This window comes from Pollicipes pollicipes, unplaced genomic scaffold, assembly GCF_011947565.3.
Source record: "Pollicipes pollicipes isolate AB1234 unplaced genomic scaffold, Ppol_2.1 Scaffold_4295;HRSCAF=5057_pilon_pilon_pilon, whole genome shotgun sequence".
Classification (NCBI taxonomy): domain Eukaryota; kingdom Metazoa; phylum Arthropoda; class Thecostraca; order Pollicipedomorpha; family Pollicipedidae; genus Pollicipes; species Pollicipes pollicipes.
In genome coordinates, this window is record NW_023596461.1 from 28,403,639 (window position 1) to 28,424,989 (window position 21,351).

General features: G+C 47.5%; 1 protein-coding gene across 1 annotated transcript in view; it reads left to right on the forward strand.

Annotated features, from left to right (window-relative positions):
- LOC119097391 (glutamate carboxypeptidase 2) overlaps positions 1-21,351 on the forward strand; it is a gene marked incomplete in the record, with an annotated part of 45,879 nt that overhangs the window by 3,846 nt on the left and 20,682 nt on the right. Inside the window, 6 exon segments of the mRNA XM_037220435.1 lie at positions 1-119; positions 848-1,017; positions 1,244-1,383; positions 1,726-1,909; positions 2,128-2,231; positions 2,703-2,804. Of these exon segments, the coding sequence (XP_037076330.1) occupies positions 1-119; positions 848-1,017; positions 1,244-1,383; positions 1,726-1,909; positions 2,128-2,231; positions 2,703-2,804 (819 nt within the window).

Genomic DNA, 21,351 nt, shown 5'->3' on the forward strand with positions numbered 1-21,351 from the left:
TATTGGACGGCGCGGGTCGCGTGAAGTTCACCTCGTCCTTGTCCGATGATCCGGACCAGCTGGAGAGGGGCGAGCTGCCAGCGTACTTGGCCTTCTGTCCCTCTGGCAATGTCACCTCGGTAAGAGTAGTTGGTGATCCTTTTGTACATCTGGCAATGTCACCTCGGTAAGAGTAGTTGGTGATCCTTCTGTCCCTCTGGCAGTGTCACCTCGGTAAGAGTAGTTGGTGATCCTTCTGTCCCTCTGGCAATGTCACCTCGGTAAGAGTAGCTGACATCTGTTTTTGCATCGTGTTTAACTGCACGATGCTATTGTGTTGTTCTTGGTGTTGTTCTTCACCAAGCACAACCCGGCCGTGATAAAGTTATCACGGCCGACACGTGATAACCTTAATCTGAAGCATTTTCCCAACATGTGCAAACCCATCCAAAAGTGTTGTGAGCCAGGCGGATACAATTTATGCATGTTCCAATGGTTTGTCTCGAAAGGCAGCGCCACCGCGCACCGGTGACAGCGCGCTGTCTCTTCTCGGAGCCAACCGAGCGTCAACATCTACTTTTTAAAGAAGTGTTTCTGGCATCGGAAATATCCCCATAAGAAAGAGCTGCGAGTGCCCTGCGTACATCGCACCAAAAGGGCGTATTTGGCAACGTTTTTGGTGTCTGGTATGTCATGCATAAAAATCCTCCTGTACATAAAATAATTTACCCCTGTTCATCCCGGCATGGATGGTACCCGCCCCAAACCATAACTGCTCATAAAGTCCCTGAAAGTGTGAGCCACCCGAGAGCTCTCCAGCGCCGATGAACCGCTCTCTACGCTCGCCTATCGGTGCCGCTGCCGACAGAACGAGCTGGTGTACGCCAACTACGGCCGCAGAGAGGACTTCCGTCTGCTGCAAGAGCTGGGCATCTCGGTCCGAGACAGGCTGGTCATCATGCGCTTCGGCGCCATGTTCCGCGGCAACAAGATCAAGAACGCACAGGAGTTGGGAGCCGCTGGAGCCATCCTCTACACGTGAGACGAGCTGCCTGGCTTCACCGCACCCTGGCGTCGATAAAGAACCCGCAACCCTCGCGCAACAACATCCATCCAGATACTTGAGCGTTTGTATTTCGATTCAGTGCGATTCCTGTGCGCCGCGACCTTTCAATGTGAAGCGAAGTCTCACACGGCTGTTTACGCCGTGGACGTTGCGGTGTGTCAGCGCAGGTGTCGACTCTGATCTGCGACTTGGCCGCAGCGACCCGGCCGACTACGGCAACCCGGACAACAGCAGCGACGCCTACCCGGACTCCTTCTGGCTGCCCGACACGGGCATACAGCGCGGCACGGTGACCTGGCTGGACGGCGACGCGCTCACCTACGGCTACCCGGCCACAGGTGAGGCGACCGGCGGCGACTCTTCTGCTCGCGGGTGACCCGACCTGCGCACCGCACGCGTCCTTTCCGCGGCAGGCCTCAGCCTCGCGATCGACGTTCTGTTCATCACTAGGGTCCTGTGACGCACGACCCCGAGCTCACACGCCGATGTTTCTTGCGGATGCACTTGTCCCGATAGTGGACATTGCACGTGCTCGGTCATTGCTCGTAACTGAGGCATCTCACGATCGAGCACAGCGAAGGAACATCATCGAGTCAGCAGTCGGATGAACATGCCGGACCAGCCCCGGCCGTTGCCCTGATTCCCACCCACGTCTGCCTGACCGGTGACCTGCGCGCCAGAGGAGGCGTTCCGCGAGCCGGCCCGGCCGACGGCCAACATGCCGCTGCGGCCGTGCCACACGCTCAGCGCTCGGGACGCGCACAAGCTGCTGGCCAACATGGCCGGCCCCGAGGCGCCGGCCACCTGGCGGGGCGCTCTCAGCACCACCTACCGGCTCGGGCCGCGGCTGGCACGCGACGACTGGTGAGTGGCGGCCCGTCAGCGACGCCGAACTCTACCTTGCAAACAATGGTGTCGTTAGTGCCATTGTGAACGTTGCAACGGTTTTCATGACATATTTTGGCATGCTTTCGCAGGTGTGGTGGGTCAACAGGAAACGCACAGATGCCATTCGCTGGAGTTTTTGCCTGCCTTGCGTCTGCTCCACACCTGATGGTGCTGTTTTCGTGTCTGGCTTGCAGGTCTGTGCGTTTGTACGTGAACAACGAGGAGAACGTTATGCCCACCTACAATGTGTTGGGTTTCATCAGAGGCGATCTTGAACCAGACCGATACATTATCCTAGGTAAGCATCACTGGATTAAAACGCGTAATTCCCGTGCATTACATGCTACTCTAGACCGTCCTTCGTTTGGAACTATCAAAATGTTTAAAATAAATGCAATACGTATGCTTACTTTTCGAAAGATGTTAAGTGTGCGCTTGCTGTTTCCACAGATGTCACGCATGTAAAAACACACGGTACGCAGGCGCGGGTACAGAATCCAGCGGAGGAAAGTTGGCTTGACAGAGCTGGTAAAGCATCTTGCAATGATGCTCGATGACGCTAGCATCGCGACACCCGCCGTGGCGCGTGGCCGGGTTCTCCACCCATCCATTCAGTTAAAAAAAGACACTCACGTTCAATGACACGTGCTCTTCGGAAATTCCCGGACTGGGTTTCTGCAGCCGGCCATGGTGAGCAGCTGTTGGTCCATGTCGTGGAGCTGGGCGCCGCCCACGCCTGTGTTACCGATATGGTCCACCCGGTCGCCAGGTAACCACCGGGACGCCTGGTCATACGGCTCACTGGACCCGTGCTCAGCCAGCGCCACGATGATGGAGCTGGTGCGCGCCTTCGCCGTCATGAAACGCAATGGTGAGGTCATGACGGCCAGGCCGGGTTCCCCGTTGGCCCCCGCCCCCCTCCTGACACAGCCAGAGCGGAAGCCAACGTCACATATCGTCGCTGGGTGCTCATGCTCTGTAGACTGTACCGCAATGCTTCGCGGTCCGGCGGGCGAGACAACCCAATGCCCATGGCTGTGACATTGCTCGACGCCCTCGTGCAAGAGGGCTGATTACAAGGAGTGGTTCACATTTATGTGGGGTTTTTAACTGCAATAGCCGTCTTAAAGACCTTTCGGGGCTGTTCATGATCCTGCACTTTGTAAGACCCAAGCCCCTCAAGTTTCTGAGCTGCACGTCCGCGAAAATGGGGAAAGCTATATCGGGGAGAGTATTTCAAAGTCACCTTGGCATTCATGACGTCATAATAGCGTCGTTCAAATCCTGTCGTTCCATCAGCCATGCGGCGATCAAAGCCAACAAAAATGGAACTGTTGAGGAGTTCATATCTGGCATTCGTAAGCGCAATTTCCACATGTAACGATCATCCCTTGGCTCTCAATCAATGTTGTGCAAGTTACAACGACGTAATCAAACCATGACGCATTGAGGAGCATGTTTACTCAACAGAATATTGTTCTGTCTAGAGCAGTCTTCTCCACTTAAAAAGTGTGCTAATGGTTATAAGTGAGCTTGTGTCATGATATCTGATGCCTCATATTTTCAACTGTGAAGCATTCCCTTTGAGACTAGACGCAAATTTTTCCAACTGTCAGCGCGCAGCCCAGCTCGTCCCGGCCACTCAGGGATCCAACCCCCGAAAGCTCGCTGTGCTGCCATTCTCTTCCAGTATTAACTCGCAAGCATCAGTTGAGAGGGGTGTTGCACCCTTAGGGCATATTCCAAAAGCATACTCTACTGCCACCTCAGGACCAGTTACGTCTTTTAATAGCACTGGGTGGGGCCGCTGCAACACCGTCAAGACATGAGGATGTCACTTTAAATCGTTTTGTAGTTCATATTACGCTGTCAGCTTTTCGTAACAGGGCTACACCTTTCCCTACAGTCGCGACTGTCGTCGTCATGGCAGCCACCGTGGCACCTCTACTGGTGCGAATAAAAGCACGTTTGTGATGGGCTCAGCGGGGGGCAAGGGCCTGCCGCCGAGAAGAGCATGGACTGAAGTTTGGACCAGTGCGTCACTGTGAGCCATGTGATGCTCTCATTCCCAAAGCCAAGTGCGCCTCAAAGGGAGCCACTGGTAAATGCCATAGGGAAAGAATCAAAGTCATATTGCAACGTTTCGTTCAATTCGCAAGACAACAGCTTCCACGGGTGTCGATTTGTATTCCTTTGGGAGGGCCCTGCCCCTCCCCCTCCCCCAAATGTTGAGTTGGGCCCCCCAGTATTGTCTTGGCCCCCCAATGTCTTAAGCAGGAAGGCTACAAAAAACGTGGTCAAAAGATGATCATAGCACAAACACTGTCTTCTTTGATCTTTGCGTAGTGTCGTCTAGCATTACGCTCATAACAAAAGGTCATTGCTGCTCTCACCATAAGATACAAATCGTAACAGCTGAGCGGATAAACTATGGGATAAACTTCACATACCTAGCGTTATAAGGCACGTAATGGTTTGTGAGGTTAAAGTGAAAGGCTCTGGAATATGGGGATGACGTATGTCCTTCATGGCTAACCCCGTCCCCGCCCCACAACCAAAATGCGTGCCACCTCCTATGACCGCCAAAGACGAGTGCCATTGGCGCCCTAAGGCGGCCTCTAAAGGGCGCCTTCACGTGCCGATCGGAAGAGACGCGGGCGTCCGGTGCCTGTCCCTGAATCCAACCCTGCATGACTTTTTTACTGACCAAATCACACGCGTTTGAACTAACAATCAGCGAAAAGCTAAAAAAGTGGCCTGCTCCCTTCAAAGGAAGCATGCTACCTGTTCCACATATGAAGATATTGAACCAAGCATCAGATATGATGAAATGAATTCACTACACAATAACTGTTGGTATATTTGTGAGACTTCCACACCACAAAATTTTATTTTTGGTATGCTCCTCAATGCGGCATTGCTTGTTTACGTCATGGAACGTATGTGTGACGTTGGGGTGCTGCCAACCTACCCATGCAAAACTGCCACCTTAGCACTCGTGTGTAGTACTTCCAACTCGCCGAGAGATGGCAGTGGCGCTGAGCCATATATCGATGTGTGCTGGTGTTTTTGCCCTTTATCGTGCTGTTCTTGCATATTTATCCATGAGTTCCAGATGGTTACTTATATTGACATGCTCAGTTGTGACGCCATTCTTAAGTTATTCGATTACAGGTATGATTTCCGTAATAACTAGCAGCCGTGCAAGTTCTTATGTTATGTAGCACAAAACAGGATTCCTCACGTACTTTCATCCCTCTCCCTCATTTTGCTTCATTCTCCATCCTAGCGACGCTCCGCCTGTCCGGAGCATTCTTCAGCCATGAGTGGGCCGACTGCCCAGTGGGAAGGGGGATACCGGCCGGGTCCCTAGAGCGCATGCGCGGGTGAAAGCTGGGCGGCTGGCCTTTCAGACGAGTGTTAGTTCGCCCCAGTGTTGACCATTTTACTTCATTCCATAGCCCTGCAATAATCATTATAGGTCGAAAGGATCCTAATAAAAAAGAAAAACCGACATAACCAAGACTAGGAGTGGGCGGAGGGCGCCGTGGGAAGGGGGACCCCGGGCGCCAGCGCACATGCGCGAGTTAAAGTTCGGCGGTCGCCCCCCCCCCCCCCCGCCCAAGGGTATGCAAGTCTGCCCCACCGTTACCAATTTCCTTCATCTCATAGCCCTGAAATGGTCACTTTTGGTCGAAAGGGCCCTTATCCAAAAAACTCAACCATGGACGTTTCATACTTTCGGCAAAATTCATGTACCGATTTTCATCTTGTTTTGGACTACAAACGGATTGTTTGCTAGGGAAGAACCAGCAGATATTGGGTCACTGCACCTACCTCTCATAGTGGACGCCAAACTTGCCCGCAAATGGTGTCGCTTCCAGGCCGCTCCAGGGGGCTCCAAGTGTCTATTTGGCCTTCCCAGAAGCACCAGTTGCTGGAGGTAAAGAGGATACTTCGCTGCTTGACGTGATGGCAACACCTCAGGGCTGTCTAAGTTTGATGTTCTCATTCTTCTTGTTATCAAACAATGCTGACGAGGGTGTGTGCTGAGGGTGGATGGAAGACGACATGGGACCATGTCACCCACTCTCTTGGGTCACTCATAAGGTTTTGGCGCCACAAAGGGACACCAAAACTTCTTGAGTGCCACCCATGGGCCATGCCGCCCACCCCCTTTGGCAACTCATGAGGTTTTGGTGCCCCTTCGTGGCAACAAAACCTTCATTTCGAAACCATATAGCATTGCCTTCGAAGAGGCATCGAATTCCCGTGCCACTGCAGGGGATCCCAAATTGTCGTTTTTGGAAGGCACCAACATTCCAGGCGCATCACAATGTATGTGACTTGATGTTTTGACAAAACCCTGGATCGGGCCATTTGACAGAGGAGGACTAAGACTTTTATCTCCAACAATACAGCCTTCATTGCAAGTAGCACCGAATTCCAAACGGTATCACGAGGTGTCGCAAACCCTTATTCTCAAGACGCACAACCATGTTGTGCCTCACATCGCGAACGGAATCCTGGAACAGCTTCTTATACGGAGTGCACAGAAACCTTCCTTTCAGGGCATCATGACCTTTATTTTCAAGAGGAGTTTATGCGCTTTTACGGTTACGAAATTCTTGATCGGCGCGTTCTTCGATGTTCGGCAAGTGGGACAATTTTTTGTATTCAGTTTTTGAAGTCAAAACCTTTATTTTCCATAGACGCCCAATTTCAGGGTGCACCTCGAAAAATGCCAAAACCTTTATTCTTAATAAATAACAGGCTTCAAGAGAAATTGCAATACCCGTGGCGCTGCATTCACAAAATCATAGATCGACCATCTCGGCGAAGAAACACCAAAACCTTCCTTTCGCACCATCAGAACATTGTTTTTCCCTTAGACAACAAGCCCAAGTAGACCATTGACAAGTCAAAGACGTCAACCTCCACAAAACTTCGAGAATGCATAACTTTTTTCTGGGTCATTTGTCATTGTTTAGACTTAGTACAGTAATAGAACATGATACCATCTACCTGCAATTTGTATCTTGCAGGTTTTCAGAAAACGCGAGATCATTGACCTGAAGCCAGGTCAACGTTTGCTGCTTGCCCGCAAGTAATACAAGTTCGTACGCATTTTAGAGTGGTTTTGGCGTCCTGTGTGAGGAAATGAGATATAACTTACATGCGCAACCATCATATGACCTTGGCCCAGGTCATGACCTATTTCTATGACCTATTTCTGGCTATCTTCTGCAAAGCACATGACTCTTGACTAGTTGCCTCAAATTTGCTGGAGTAGTCCCTCATGTCTGCTTCAACAAGATGTTGTCCACAGTTGCCACGGCTTGCTGATTGACAAATAACTATGCTGTAGGCATGCACTATATTTGTTGACACATGAAAACTCTAAACTGCATGGCAATTACAGCATGATATATATATATATATATATCGATTTTACCAAATAGTCTGACCATCTCTTTTAAAATGTGAGGTAAACATCTCAAACTTTAAGCCATGAAATATGAATAACAAAATCGAAATGGATGCCTTTGCTGCAGCTAAAAAGGTAAGCGGTCAAACCGCCTTTATGGCCAGTTATAAGTTTTGTTACGTTTGGAGAAAAGATCTTATTTTGTGGAGTATGCCTACTATTGCCCTTGATGGAGACTAACTATGACAACCAGGATACGTTGTTGAAAGTGATTTGAGTGGCTTTGATTTGTGCGTTGTCAACTTTGTCTGGTGTCAACAAGCTGACACAAATGAAAGGAACCAAAACACAACTTGAAACCAGCCAAAAATAAACTTTATCACGCTTTTATCACAATTGCTGCTGTCAAGAAATAGACGAGGTGAGATGATGTTCAACATATGGGCTACTCTAAATTAGGCTAAATTGGTTAATTGCACGGCCAGTTACAGTTGGAATTTTGCAAGAATTTGTCATTCACAAATGCTGCTGTGATACAAATAGGTGAGCAGGATGAGATTAAGTAAGGCTTCTTTAGGTTAGGCTTAGTTGGGTCACTTTCTTGGAAATAAGCATGTACATTTTGAAACAAACAGTGACATAATATTTGTGGTTACTGGCCCCATCTTAGCAGAAGCCAGAGGTATGTCTCTTGTGTTTGATTTGGTGATTGATTAATGTGCAGGAGTTCAAGTATTTTTTGTTTGAATGCCTTATGCTCGTTGAATTCTTTGTTTTTGGTTTTGTTTAATTCCCTTGCTTTGTTTTGTGTTTAAAAGCATCCCGTGGAAGGGAAGTGTAAGGTGCAGCATCAAAACATTGGTGTTGCATGGTTTGTGATACTCACACTATCATGAAGCTACTATTCTTTAACATCTTCTGTTTCCCTGTAATGGCCTACAAGACGTTAAAAACGGGACCAGTTTTGTGATGTTTGTAATATTGCGTCCATGCCAACTTGAAGTGTATGTCTTTGTCTGCTGGAGCATATCTTACCTATTCGTAAGTTGCGACCTTTGCGAATAGAATTTTTCACTCCCGCACGGTCTTTTAGCGACGGAATCTATCACTCTCACCCCAGTTCAAAAGCGATTCTGGCCCACCCCTAAACTCCCAGCGTTGTGGGCTGCTGCATATCTCTTGCACTAATGGTCAGAGGTTCAAATTTGGAATAGAATCAGGGACGAGCACTTTTCAGCCTTTCAATCGTTTTGTTACTTGTCTAAGGTGGACTTTGGACTCTCCTCAACCCCTAAACCTTGTTTTTCCAAACCGGCATTTGCGCACAGTGCGGATCACATGCCACACGAAATTGTGCCGGCCACGCTCGAATTATTCTATCGTATCGCCATTACTCTTGCGCGCCGCAAGAAACATCCGACTTTTGCCAGCAATTTTTCGCCTATCCCGGTTGTCCATTCATGTTTTCATTAGGACAAATGATGTCTGATTACAAACAAGGACAACACCTCTACGCACAAGGAAACTTGCAGTCCGAGTAAATTTCTGACTGGGAGACGAGTCTGGACATGCGAATTATGGCACCCCATTAATATTTGTCACTCGAAAGGTAACCAAGGTTAAAGACCGTGCACATTGCACTGTGTTCTAGCTTGGAAAACGGGTTCCGAGTACCAGACTTCTTAGCCGTGCCACGTGGCCCTCCGCCTTCGCTTCCAACACAGCAAATCTCGGTAGTAAAGAGCAAACTGCGGACCTTGCTCTGAACTCTGACATTCGTCACCCTCCGTTACTAACGGAAACCGTTGGCCGGTCAGCGCCATTGCTGATATCCAAGTCAATGTAAAATGTGAACTATCCAAACCGTTTGGAGTCACCAAGCAGTGTGCTAGAATCGCTTTTAAACTTAGGTGGGAGTGCCAAATTCCACCACTAAAAGACCGTGCGGGAGTGAAAAATTCGATTCGCAAAAGTCGCAACTTAGGAGTAAGTAAGATATGCTCCAGCAAACAAAGACATACATTTCAAATTAGCATGGACGTAGTGCCATAAACATGATAAAACTATTCCTGTTTTTAACGTCTTGGAGACCGTTGCCATAAAACAGAATAGATTAACGAATAGTAGCTTCACAACAGTGTGAGCATTACGAACTATGTAACACCAATTTCTGATACTGCACTTTACACCCCTCTTCCAAATGATTTTTTAAGGCGAAAAAAGCAAGGGAATTCAACGACAAAAAAACAACAAGAATTCAACAACCATAAAGTATTCAAAGAAAAAAGACATGGACTCCTGCACATCAACCAGACACCAAATCAAATACAACAGATATATTTCTGGCTTCTGTTAACACGCGCTCGGGTGGCGGTCAAATCGACCCCCCAAAGGTTTTTCCAGAATGGTTTCCGAACGGCGCCGTGTAGCCGCGCCCAATTTTGCATAGCTGTAGACAATGAAATAGCGGATCGTTTGACATAGAAATTTAGGTATACCTTGTAAAGTCGCTGACCTATGACAGGTTAAAGTCAGGCCATGTTTTCAGCGAAAGCAATTTCTAGGGAATCGTCCAATTTGATACAATAACGGAGTGCTTGACGAAGCCATACATCTCTGAGATACTTTCTTAGGCACCACAGAGGTCTCCTTAGAGGTCAGGAAAGGTCATTGACCTCAGATGACTCGGGTCGGCATTTTGTTTAAGGAACATACTGTCTAGCGTAATCTTTGTCGCTTATCCAACTGCAAAACTCAGCAGTCTTGTATTATTTTGATCCCCATAACCTTGACCCCATAAGATGGGGCCAGTAGATACAAATAGTATGCCCCTGTTTCTTTCAAAATGTCCATGCTTATTTCCATGAAAGTAACCCAACTACACCTTACCTAAAGAAGCCTTACTTCATCTCATCCTGCTCACCTATTTGTATCACAGCGGCATTTATGAATGATTAATTCTTGCAAAATTCCTACTGCAGGTGGGGGTGCAGTTAACCAACTTAACCTAATTTAGAGTAGCCTAGATTTTGAACATCATCTCAACTCACCTCGCCTATTTCCTGACAGCAGCAATTGTTATAAAAGCGTGATAAAGCTTATTTTTGTCTGGTTTCAAGTTGCGTTTTGGTTCAGTTTGCTTATGTCAGCTTGTTGTCATAGTTAGTCTCCATCAAGGGCAATAGTGGGCATGCTCCACAAAATAAGATCTCTTCTCCAAACGTAACAAAACTTATAAATGGCCATAAAGGCAGTTTGACCGCTTACTTTTTTAGCTGCAGCAAAGGCATCCATTTCGATTTTGTTATTCATGTTTCATGGCTTAAAGTTTGAGATGTTTACCTCACATTTTAAAAGGGATGTTCTATTTGCCCGAGTTCATATGTATCTCATGTTGTAATTGCAATGCATCCTAGAGCATTCCTGTATCAACAAATATGGCGCATACCTACAGTGCAGTAATTTGTCAGTCAGCAAGCCATGGTAACTATGGACAACATTTTATTAAAGCAGACATAAGGGATTACCTCGACAAATTTGAGGTAAATAATCAAGGGTATGGAACAAAATTTCTTAATTACATGTCTTGTAGCGCCATAATTTGTCTCATGAACAAAACTTGATAGATTAATACAGAAAATTGTTAAATCTGGTTACAAATCATGTGTTCAAAGGAGGTAAGGTTAGCAATTAGTTGCTCCACAGGAGAAACTTACTGGCTTTTTAAGGACAGGCGTCTTCCTGCCCCCCCCCCGCCCCCCACCCCCCCCCACCCACACACAGTCAGCATTTTTCGCATGGTTTGCTGACAGACGGGGTTGTGCAACCCACACACATGTAAACACTAATCATGCCCACCAGCATACAAGATCAAAGTGGGAAATAAGTAAGAGGTCTACGTGATAAAACAGTGTCGAAGGGCAGATTTTGATAACCAACCACTTTTGTGTAAGCTGCGCCAGGTTTGTCCCGAAGCCTTGTTCGCTAGGATAATGTAACGTGATGCGGAAGTGAAACTTGAATGACTTAGATTTAGCATTATTGACCATCGCCATCAACCCAAAAACGCCTATCTGGTAAAAACGTATCTGGAGCTTAACATGGCAAAAAGACGTTAATAATAAGTTCCTTGCTTTAAATTATCTCCCTCATTCCCTATGACTTGCTCACTCTTGGATGCCTATCAAACGTGATTGGGCGGCTGGCGAATTAATCCAAGTTACAGATGAAATATGTGCAAGCTTGCAGCTGGAACATTTCGTACAAGAGTTGGCTAACGTCTTGAGCCATATAGGGTATTTCTAGAGATAATCAGAATGGGAGAAAGCTAAAGTCTTATTACACTCGTATGAGGTCGACAAACAAACATGATCAGAAAGCCAAAAACCTTATAGTTATTTGTAAAATTTCGCATCAACTCATTTGGCTAAACGTCTTTGAAAACTTAGCGTTCAAAAAGCGATATTCAGCTTTCAGATTTCATAAAGAAGGCAATTTCTAGAACTATTCACTCCTTACATTTCGGGGGCGGTGCAATTTAGGCGGTCAAGCTTCTTCTAGTAAAATAAGTGCGTGGAGGAAAATTCTCTTCCAGGGTTTGCCGGTGTTCGTACCAGGCTTTGCTTTGCCGGTGTGGCAGTTTGCGTGGTGCCACTCAAAAATTGGGGATGCGTGAAAGCTTTGCATTTGGCACACAGCTGCCGATTGTAATGCGTCCTGTAAACAACCCAAGCTTGAGGGATGCAAGCGGCAGGAGTCGCTGGCGCTCTCGGGCTTGAAGGTACCTGGTGCCCTTGCTCTTTGCACACATGGATATGATTCTGATGTAGGCGAGACAGGACATGACCATGGGTGTTCCAGGTTTTGTGGAGCCTTGTTTATGCTAGATGGTTTCAAGTGAGTTCGGTTTTTAATGACATCTTAAAGCCTCGGAAAGGGAATTATGGGCTTAGTATAAGCGGTTGGACAATACTAGACGGGAATGCCAAAATAAAATGAAATATGGAGAAAAGGAGTGAAAAATTCCTCTTGACAGTGTGTTGTTTTACACCCAAAGTAGGAAATTCTAGGATACTGCTGCAAACATGCTCGATGCTGCTTTGGATTCTATTCAACGTCATCTTTTTGATATTACTAACGATTTGTTTGTCTTGGGAGGAACTCTTTTAATTCATGGCAAAGCGTCCGTCGCGCTCTCTTAAGACGACCACACTTGTCACCAGCCTTTAGCTTAGCTATCCTTTCAGTTATCAACATGCCTGTTGAGGAGCTTGTGCCAGTTCTGATGTACCCTTACATTCAGGAGCCCAGTATTAACCTAAACAAAGCGTTGTTCGTAAACCCTCGGCTGCAAGCGCCTGACCATATAGTTATGACAAACGTAGTCTTTTTGACATTGCGACCACAATCCAAGATATAAAAAGGGCGTCATTTTCACTTTATATCGGGCCGTTTTACTTAAAGGTACTGCAGTGGATTACAACTCATTGCAAGCTTCCCGCAGGTTGCAGCTTCATATCGGCGTGTAATTGGTATGCAAAGGCAAGTGCAATGCGATACAGTGGCCAAGTGTCAGTGCAAAACAAAATGGGCACCTCGTCCAGAGCAAAGACATCTTTTCAACCCCGAGACGCAACGCACAGCTGCATGAATCCAGGGGAAAATAAAGCTTTGAGGACAGGGTAGGTAATCTCATCCGACTGCCCCCCCCCCCCCCCCGCCCCGCGCCCCTTTCCACTACTTTTAGCAATTGACGCATCCTGTATGGAAGCCAGTACCATTTGGACTGTAAAGTTTTACATTTCCTTCACAAATTAGCATTATTCGCAACCACGCCATTTACATACGTTGAACCATCGTATAGTGGATTCTCCTCGCATCAATTTATTATTCTTGATTTCTACCTGCATCATTCTCCACGCATAATTTGACGTAAACCGCACCACAGCGCAATAACCCAAGGCCCTCCACCTCCCAAGCTTCTCACACAATTATAGCTTCACGTCGGTGTGTAATTGACATGCAATTAAAGGCGTGATGCAATGCGATGCGCAAGTATGAGTTCGAAATGCATTAGATGCTTCGTCTAGGGCAAAAATTGTTTTAGAAGGGAACAAAACAAGCTTTTAGCACCCCGGGCTGCAACTTTCAGCGGAACAAACTCTAGGAAAATCAAATTTTGGGGCAAAATAGGTAGCCTGTCGGCTCAGCACCCCCAACTGTTCCTACAAAGTGACATCAAAAGGCAAAATCAAAGTGTGGAAAGTGACGCATTTGAGAGGAAGCGAGCGTCATCGGGTCATCAGGTTGTAAGTTTGCTCAATAAAATAGCATGAGTTGCAACCGCCGTACTTGCGTACGTTACGTCCCTTGTGCACGCATGTTTTATTTTCATGGCATGTATTGACGTTAAAAGCCACACAGAGTAATAAACCCAGGCCATGCATTTCCACGAAGTCGCTGCCTCACGAAGCAACCACCTGCAGTGACAGGCGGTATACCCCGACCGCAAAGGTTAGCGGTCGGGAGGGGAATAGTCATTATCCAGCCAGGCACGTGGCGTATTAGCAAACGATCTCAACCAACAAAAATACGAAAACTTACCAGCGATGCAGCTCCGAGTGAACCAGCAGACTATCCGCAGACAAAAGACGTGTGCACAGCGCTGGCGGCGCTCGCTGGCGCCGCGCCAGACCGAGCGGCGCAACAGGGAGGCGCTGGAGCCACACAGACTGAAGCCACTGCGCCGGGCCAGGCGACGACGAGAGGAGGTGACAGCGGTCGTGCGAGAGGTGGCGCCGCAGCTTTTGCTAACATGGAGCACTGGTCGTGTCACGTACCTTGCTGTTTGCGCTGCTCAGCGTCGTAACACCAATCGAGTTTTTGGACCGGTCTGTACGCTGCAGCGGTGAGGACCAACAGTGCACACCAATCCTCGACTGCCCCGCCTACAAGACAAGAGCGGACGTCCTGAACAAGCCAGCGACGCGCTGTGGCTTTTCGGGCCGGACGTCGCTCATCTGTTGCGAGTCTACTGAAGCCACTTCACCGAAGCCTGTAAGCCTCACACAGCCACTGCCGAAGAAATGCGGCGACCCTAACAGAACAATCGCCGTCTTCCGTTTCCGCCGTGACACAACGGCCATTGAAAATCATTACCCGCGTCTGGAAGACACCGATTTCCCAGGCCCTGTGTTCGTCGCGCGAGTTGTCGGCGGTTTTAACGCTACATTCGGCAAGTGGCCGTGGATGGTGCTGTTCGGCCAGCGGACGGACGCCGGCAGGCAGGAGTGGTTCTGCGGCGGCGTCCTCATCACCGACCGACACGTGCTCACAGCCGCCGACTGCCTGCGGCCAGAGCAGGCCGCCACCGTGGTCGCCCGCATAGGCGATCATGATCTCACCACCTTCGAGGACGTCCATCACCAGGAGCGCAACATCGCCAGCATCGTGCGGCACCCGCAGTACCACGCCTCGCAGAACGACCTGGCGGTGGTGCGGCTGCAGTCGCCGGTGCAGCTGACGGACGCCGTGCGGCCCATCTGCCTGCCGCCAGCCGGCTCCCAGCACCACGGCCAGGATGTCGAGATGGCCGGCTGGGGCCTGGTCGAGTTCGGCGGCGAGACGGCCGACGTGCTGCAGGAGGTGCCGCTGCGCGTGGTCGACGAGGACGCCTGTGAAGACGCCTACCGCCAGGCGCCCGCGTTCAACATGACATTTCCCGGTGGCTTTCAGGGCACCAAGATCTGCGCGGGCAGCCGCGACGACAAGCTGCGGGACGCGTGCCGGGGAGACTCGGGGGGTCCGTTGATGGTCGAGCTTCCCGACGGCTCCTACCAGCTCATTGGCATCGTCTCCACCGGCGTCGGCTGTGGAAATCCCAAATTTCCCGGCATCTACACCAAGGTGTCCTCCTATATTGACTGGATCCTCGGCAACCTTAGCGGAGTAGTGTGACACTGGCTGTGACATGGTGTGATAAGACCATATATTTTCAGTGCACCAAGGTTCCCAACTGTATGCTTAGTGTCAGAGGACATAGAGGAAATATTCGACAACGCTGGCCTCTGATGGTGGCCTCTGTTTGTACTGTGGCGGTGCAAATACTACGCGCTGAGCATACAGTACGCGCTCTCGGAACATACGACATGAGGCACTGTAAGAATGAATTGGCTTCAGTAGATAGAGGGCCGTTCACAAATGACGTCACGCCGTTCTGGTCATGTTAAACCTGTCCTTCCATTCACGCACTGGTTATGCTGGACGCCCCATCCACTCTGGTAACCCTGTGTTGGGAGCAGCGTCCCAAAAATGGTATCCTCCATTCGGGCCTTAATGGAGTTAAATTTGTGAAAAACGCTAATATTTGATGTCATGCGACGAAACAACGTTAGTTTACGTACATTTGGTGCAGACCCAAGCCTGCCCTTTGCTGACTACCCTCCCCCCATCACATACGGGAAGATGTAGTGATTTCGGGCTAGGGAAGTAATAAAAGATATTCCCTGACTGTCAGTGCATGTGACTAAGCATATCCACATTAGCACCACAATTATTCCCCACCACGTAGGATCCTGTAACCTTGTTCACGGGGGTTGTTCGGCACATGCGCGAGGAACATTATTCACATAGGTAAGACAGTAGGAATAGCCTTATTCTCTGGAGGAAAACCAGAAGAATGGAGAAATAGATTGGCTGATATTGCGCCACAATGCCTTTATGGAAACAATAGCAGCAGAGACTTAAAAATTGCCTGTCGATGGTCCTGCCCGATTTTTCAGGTTTTGTTTTTAAACGGCAAGTCACAGCTTTTACAGGACACCGACATTCCGGGGATTAAACAAAGAGCGATTGCCAGCCATTACCACGATACAGTACATATCTCAGATAAGAATGCGTGAAAATACGTTTAAATACAAACGAATTCAAACAAACATCACGCATCACGCTTTATTCAAACATGCAAGCAAATTGAAGTCAACAGGCATTACACATCGCCCATCAGTTATACATGGAAGCGATTTCAGTTGGACCCGCGTCGAATATCATGCGTCAAGCATCACTTACACATGTAAACCATTTTAGGCCAGCACACATCACATATAAAGGTACATATCACGTTAACATAATTGGCAATGATGAATCCTGTACGTTAATATTTAGTCACCTACTTTTTGTAAGAACATATTCACTTATTTTTCTGTCTGGGTAGTCCTGTGCCGTGTAAATGCCTGGTGCCTCTAAATGGGCATGGGTCCATACCTCCCTCGATTTGGGCCCGAGCGCGTTTTGCCCAAAACTGTTCACCGAAAGGGGTATTCCCGGTTTTGGTTCTAGCGTTTTGCAGGTGTTTATCATATCTCAAACGAATAGGGCGTATGGGCTACCCGACATAGAATATGTTCTTCCCATGTTTTTCACACAGGTTACACTTTATTTCGTACAAGTTTTTTGCGTGCAAACTGTTTGAAACCTTCTCCCAAAACATAGGAGGGGCACATTCCATGTCGAGGAGTCCATGCGCCCTATTCGTTTGATACATAATGAACACCTGCGAGATGCTATACGTATAAAAAGTAGGCGACCAAATCGTAACACGCATCCGGGTGGCCGGTTGGATACCCTTCGCTCGGGTGGGGGTCGATTTGATCCCCAACAGATCTCAGGAACTAAGTGAGCTAGAGACACCAAATTTACAGGGTATATTTACCTGTACCTGAACTCACCTAGATTCCTAGGTCATGGCCTTCGGCTCAGATAAGGTCAAACAAGGTAAATCTACAGGCTGGTCTTTGAAGTGCCCCAGAACCCAACCTGCTCTAAGCAAAAGGTCACATGATCATTTAATGTCAGTAACCTTGTTCAACCTTTCGAAGGTCATGTTGACAACAGTCAGACAAGACTGCTTTAAGTTTCGCATTTGTATAAGCGGCTTAAGCGGCTAGGATTACGCTAGGTAGTATGTTCCTAAAAACAAAACGTTGACCCGGGTCACTTTAGATCAGTGACCGATTCTGACCTTTAAAGGCTGCATGGAAGATGCAAAACGAGGTTACTGTCATCAATGTCATTTATACATTCCTGTCATTGATACATTCGAAATCAGCACCAGAAATTACCCCATACGACAAGCCCTGGGGGTAAAAATATACATCGGCTTTAACATTGATATTACCTTCAAAACTGACCTTAGGTCAATGGTATTTGTTCATTCAATTGTTGCGCTGCCCAAGAAAGTATCTCAGAGATATATGGTCTCGTCCAATACTCCGTTGTTGCATCAGATTGAACGATTCCCTACACATTGACTTCGCAAAATCCATAGCATAACTTTGACCTGCTGTAGATCAGTGACCTTGCAAGGTACGGCTTAATTTGAAACTATGCACGATTTGTGATTCAATTGTCTACATCTATGCAAAATTTGGCCGTGCTGCGCCCTGCTGCTCAGAAACCATTTTGGAAAAACCTTCAGAGGGTCAAAATGACCCCTCGAAGGTTCTTACAATATGGTTTCCGAACGGCGCAGCGTAGCCGCGCCAAATTTTGCATAGCTTTCGAAGATTTAATAGCAAATCGTTTGATTTGAAAACAATTAGATGTACCTTGTAAGGACACTGACCCATGACAGGTCAAAATCAGGTCATGGTTTTCAGCGAAGGCAATTTCTAGGGAATCGCTCAATCTAATGCAACAACGGAGTGTTTGACGCAACCATGCACATTTGAGATGCTTTCTTAGGCAACGCAAACATTGAATGATCAAATTAATTTGACCTAAGGACAGGTATGAAGCTCAGACCAAGATCAAAACCAACCCGTTTTATTACTATATGGCTTACTGTATGGGCTAGTTTCTGATGCTCGTTTCGAATTAATTGATAGTAGGAACCGCATTACACATTTTCCATCGACTTGTCAGAGGTCAGAATAGGTCATTGACCTAAGATGGGCGAGGTCGGCATTTTTTTTTCGGGACCATGTTGCTTAGCGTAATCTTAATGGCTTATTCACATGCAAAACTCAGAGCAGTCTTGTATGATTTTGGTCACCATGACTTTCAAAAGGGCACTTAAAAAGGTCACTTCCTTAAATAAAGCTCTGACATTTTGCTTAGAAACAGTTATTTAGGTTTTGGGGGCAATTTGGAAACCAACCTGAAATTTGACCATGTCTGACCTTATTTGGCCTGAAGATTATGACCCTAGGAACCTCAAACTTTGAACCAAGTGAGTTCACATACAGGCCAACGCACCCTGTTAATTTGGTGTCTCTAGTCCTCTTAGTTCCCGAGATCTCAGGGAGGGCCCTCAAATTGACCCTCACTCGAGCAAAGGGTATCTAGCCGGCCACCCGGGCGCGTGGTAACGCACAGAGTTCATCATGGCCGATTACGCGAACGGGATTTGTGCGCTTGTAGGTGATGCTTGCTAGCATCGTTTACATGTGTAAGTCATGCCTGACGCGTGATGTGCCATGTCTGCTCAATTGAAACCGCTTGCATGTGTAATTGATGCACAATAATTGCATGTGAACGCATTTTCGCGCATTCTTATTCTTAGATATGCACTGTGTCGTGGTGCTGGCTGGCAATCGCTCTTTGTTTAATCTATGAAATGCTGGTGTCCTGTAAAATTCATGACTTGCTGTTTCAAAATTTAAAAAAACTGGAAAATAGAGTAGGATTATTGACAATTTTGTTTTCACTTCTGCTATTGTTTCGATAAAGGCATGGTGCCGAAATATCAACCAATCCACTTCTCCATTCTACTGGTTTTCCCCCGAGGAATAAGGCCATAACTACTGGCTTCTTCACGATATGGTTATTAGTTAGACAGTGACTTAATCAAGTAGCAAATTTGGTGTGCACGAAACCTCGGATAAACATACGCGAGATGCATCGTATTTCGAAATGTATGTCAAATTAGCCGGTGATTCTGCGGTGGCAGTGTTCTTGTTTGGTCGTGATGTATTTAATCGTTGTTACTTTGCAAATGTGGTCCCATTGGACAAAATCATGGATCCCCGGAGGACGTGAAAGAACGAGTGAGTGCATGCTGACTTAAGAAAAAAGCTTTCGGAGTGGAGTTTTGAATTATATCCAGAGACCTTGCAGCACGATCCTCTGCATGCTGGTTTTCATGCATTTAAGCTCTTTCCAATAACGGCAGCGTGAAAAGGACTACCACGGGCTAACACCCGTCCATAACAAGAGCACTACAATTATACCGATAGCAGGGTGGTCAAGCTCTGAGCCTGGGAACCAGAGGTACGGGGTTTGATTCCACGCAGTGCCCGCCCCTCCTGCCAAGATGAGAGGCAGGCGACTCCAAATAGCCTCAGCACTGCTGAGTGCGCCGTAAAGCTCCAGGGACAAGACAGCACATCGCATGTTATGTTTGGCTCGGACCAAAACTGCGCTTAATAACTATTAAGGATGACACAACTACCAGAAGAATCATGCTTCTCTCGGAACAATAAGTTCAAGACTGACCCCTTTTGAATCAAGCTAGCTTCAAACCCCTTCACCTTGAAAAAAGATCGGTTGGGCCTTTGTAAAATATAACTTGGTCACCGTAATGGCTATGGGTTGACCGGATATTGCTCGCCGTTTTTACTTACAATGCTGTTTTGCAGGTAATCTGAATGGCTGGGAGCAGATGTTTTTGAAGTCCAGACATATCTAATTATTGGGCTTGCTAAGGACCTTCTAAGCCATATGTAGCTGGAGATTGACGCACCAGAAAAAAACACACATTGTATTCTCTAACTGAAATGATGGAACTGATTGGACAGATCCGAAATCCACACAATACGCCACAGTGCATGGCGTACACTAAGAGACGCACAACTGCGCCCCCTGTTGGTGGACTTTTGCCGCCGATCTGCCGCTGTAAAACACCGACGCTCAGTCGGACATACAGTCCGGACATACAGTCTGCCAAATACAGTCGGACATACAGTCTGCCACCACAGTCCGGCAGCCCCGGCCCGGCGACAGCGTGACTTCACCGGCGCCTGGTCAAGCACCGCTGTCACTCCAGGGACATCCCCGGCCGGGTGAGGGACGGAACATGATCTAGCCTGGCCCGTAAACCGGTTATGAGCTGACATTTAGAAATGTAGCGTTGTAACGGGGGCCTCGCTGTTTATAACATTCAACGCAACTTTTGCTCCAGAGTAACATTCACGGACTATTTTGATAGACCTCATGCCGAACAATGGGTTTTGCTGCCGTTTGTCCCAGTTGGCGTGCATTTTAGAACTTGGTTGGAAATTAGGTTCCTGTCTTATAACGCTTGTTTGAAAAGTGCTCATTTTTCTTTAGCGTGCCCACTCCGTGATTTCTTATGACAGCCTGCTAGGCCTCTTATAACATTACACTTGGACTGGTTAAAAAAATGGACTGCAACTTTGCGGGGTTTTCAAATTGGCAGAAATAAACGCACTTTAAGAAAACATTCATGTTGGGAATGATAGCATGGGGTACCCCATGCTGAGTGCACCGCCAAATAAATAACGCCCCCTGACGTCGTTTTTATTTCAGCCTTTTTGAAGGGTAATTCCTAGTCATGTTTTCATGAGTCCAGCTTGAAGAGAAGCCCTAAGTTTTAGTCTACACTCAGTCAGCATAGAGTTTCTGACCAGATTGAAGCGAAATGATATTGATTGATAGTAAATTGATCAGATTAATTTGAGACGTCACTATTTGTACAAATTTACAACGAAAGCATTCCAAGGCTCACAGAAAGATTTCGGTCCGCTTACAACGCTGAAATCACTCAATGAATTAAAACGAGCGGCAGTGAATACTTTAGGAGGTTTCGAAAGCCCAACTGGAGTGCGCCAAAATACCTATGCACAAAAACATGCGTCTGTTGGATGGTGTTGTAGAATTGAGAATTTTTACATATCGGCCATGAGCTAATCCTGACTTTTTAAAACATAATTTGTGTTTGCACCCAAACGCCTTTGAGCTACGGGCTTTTGTG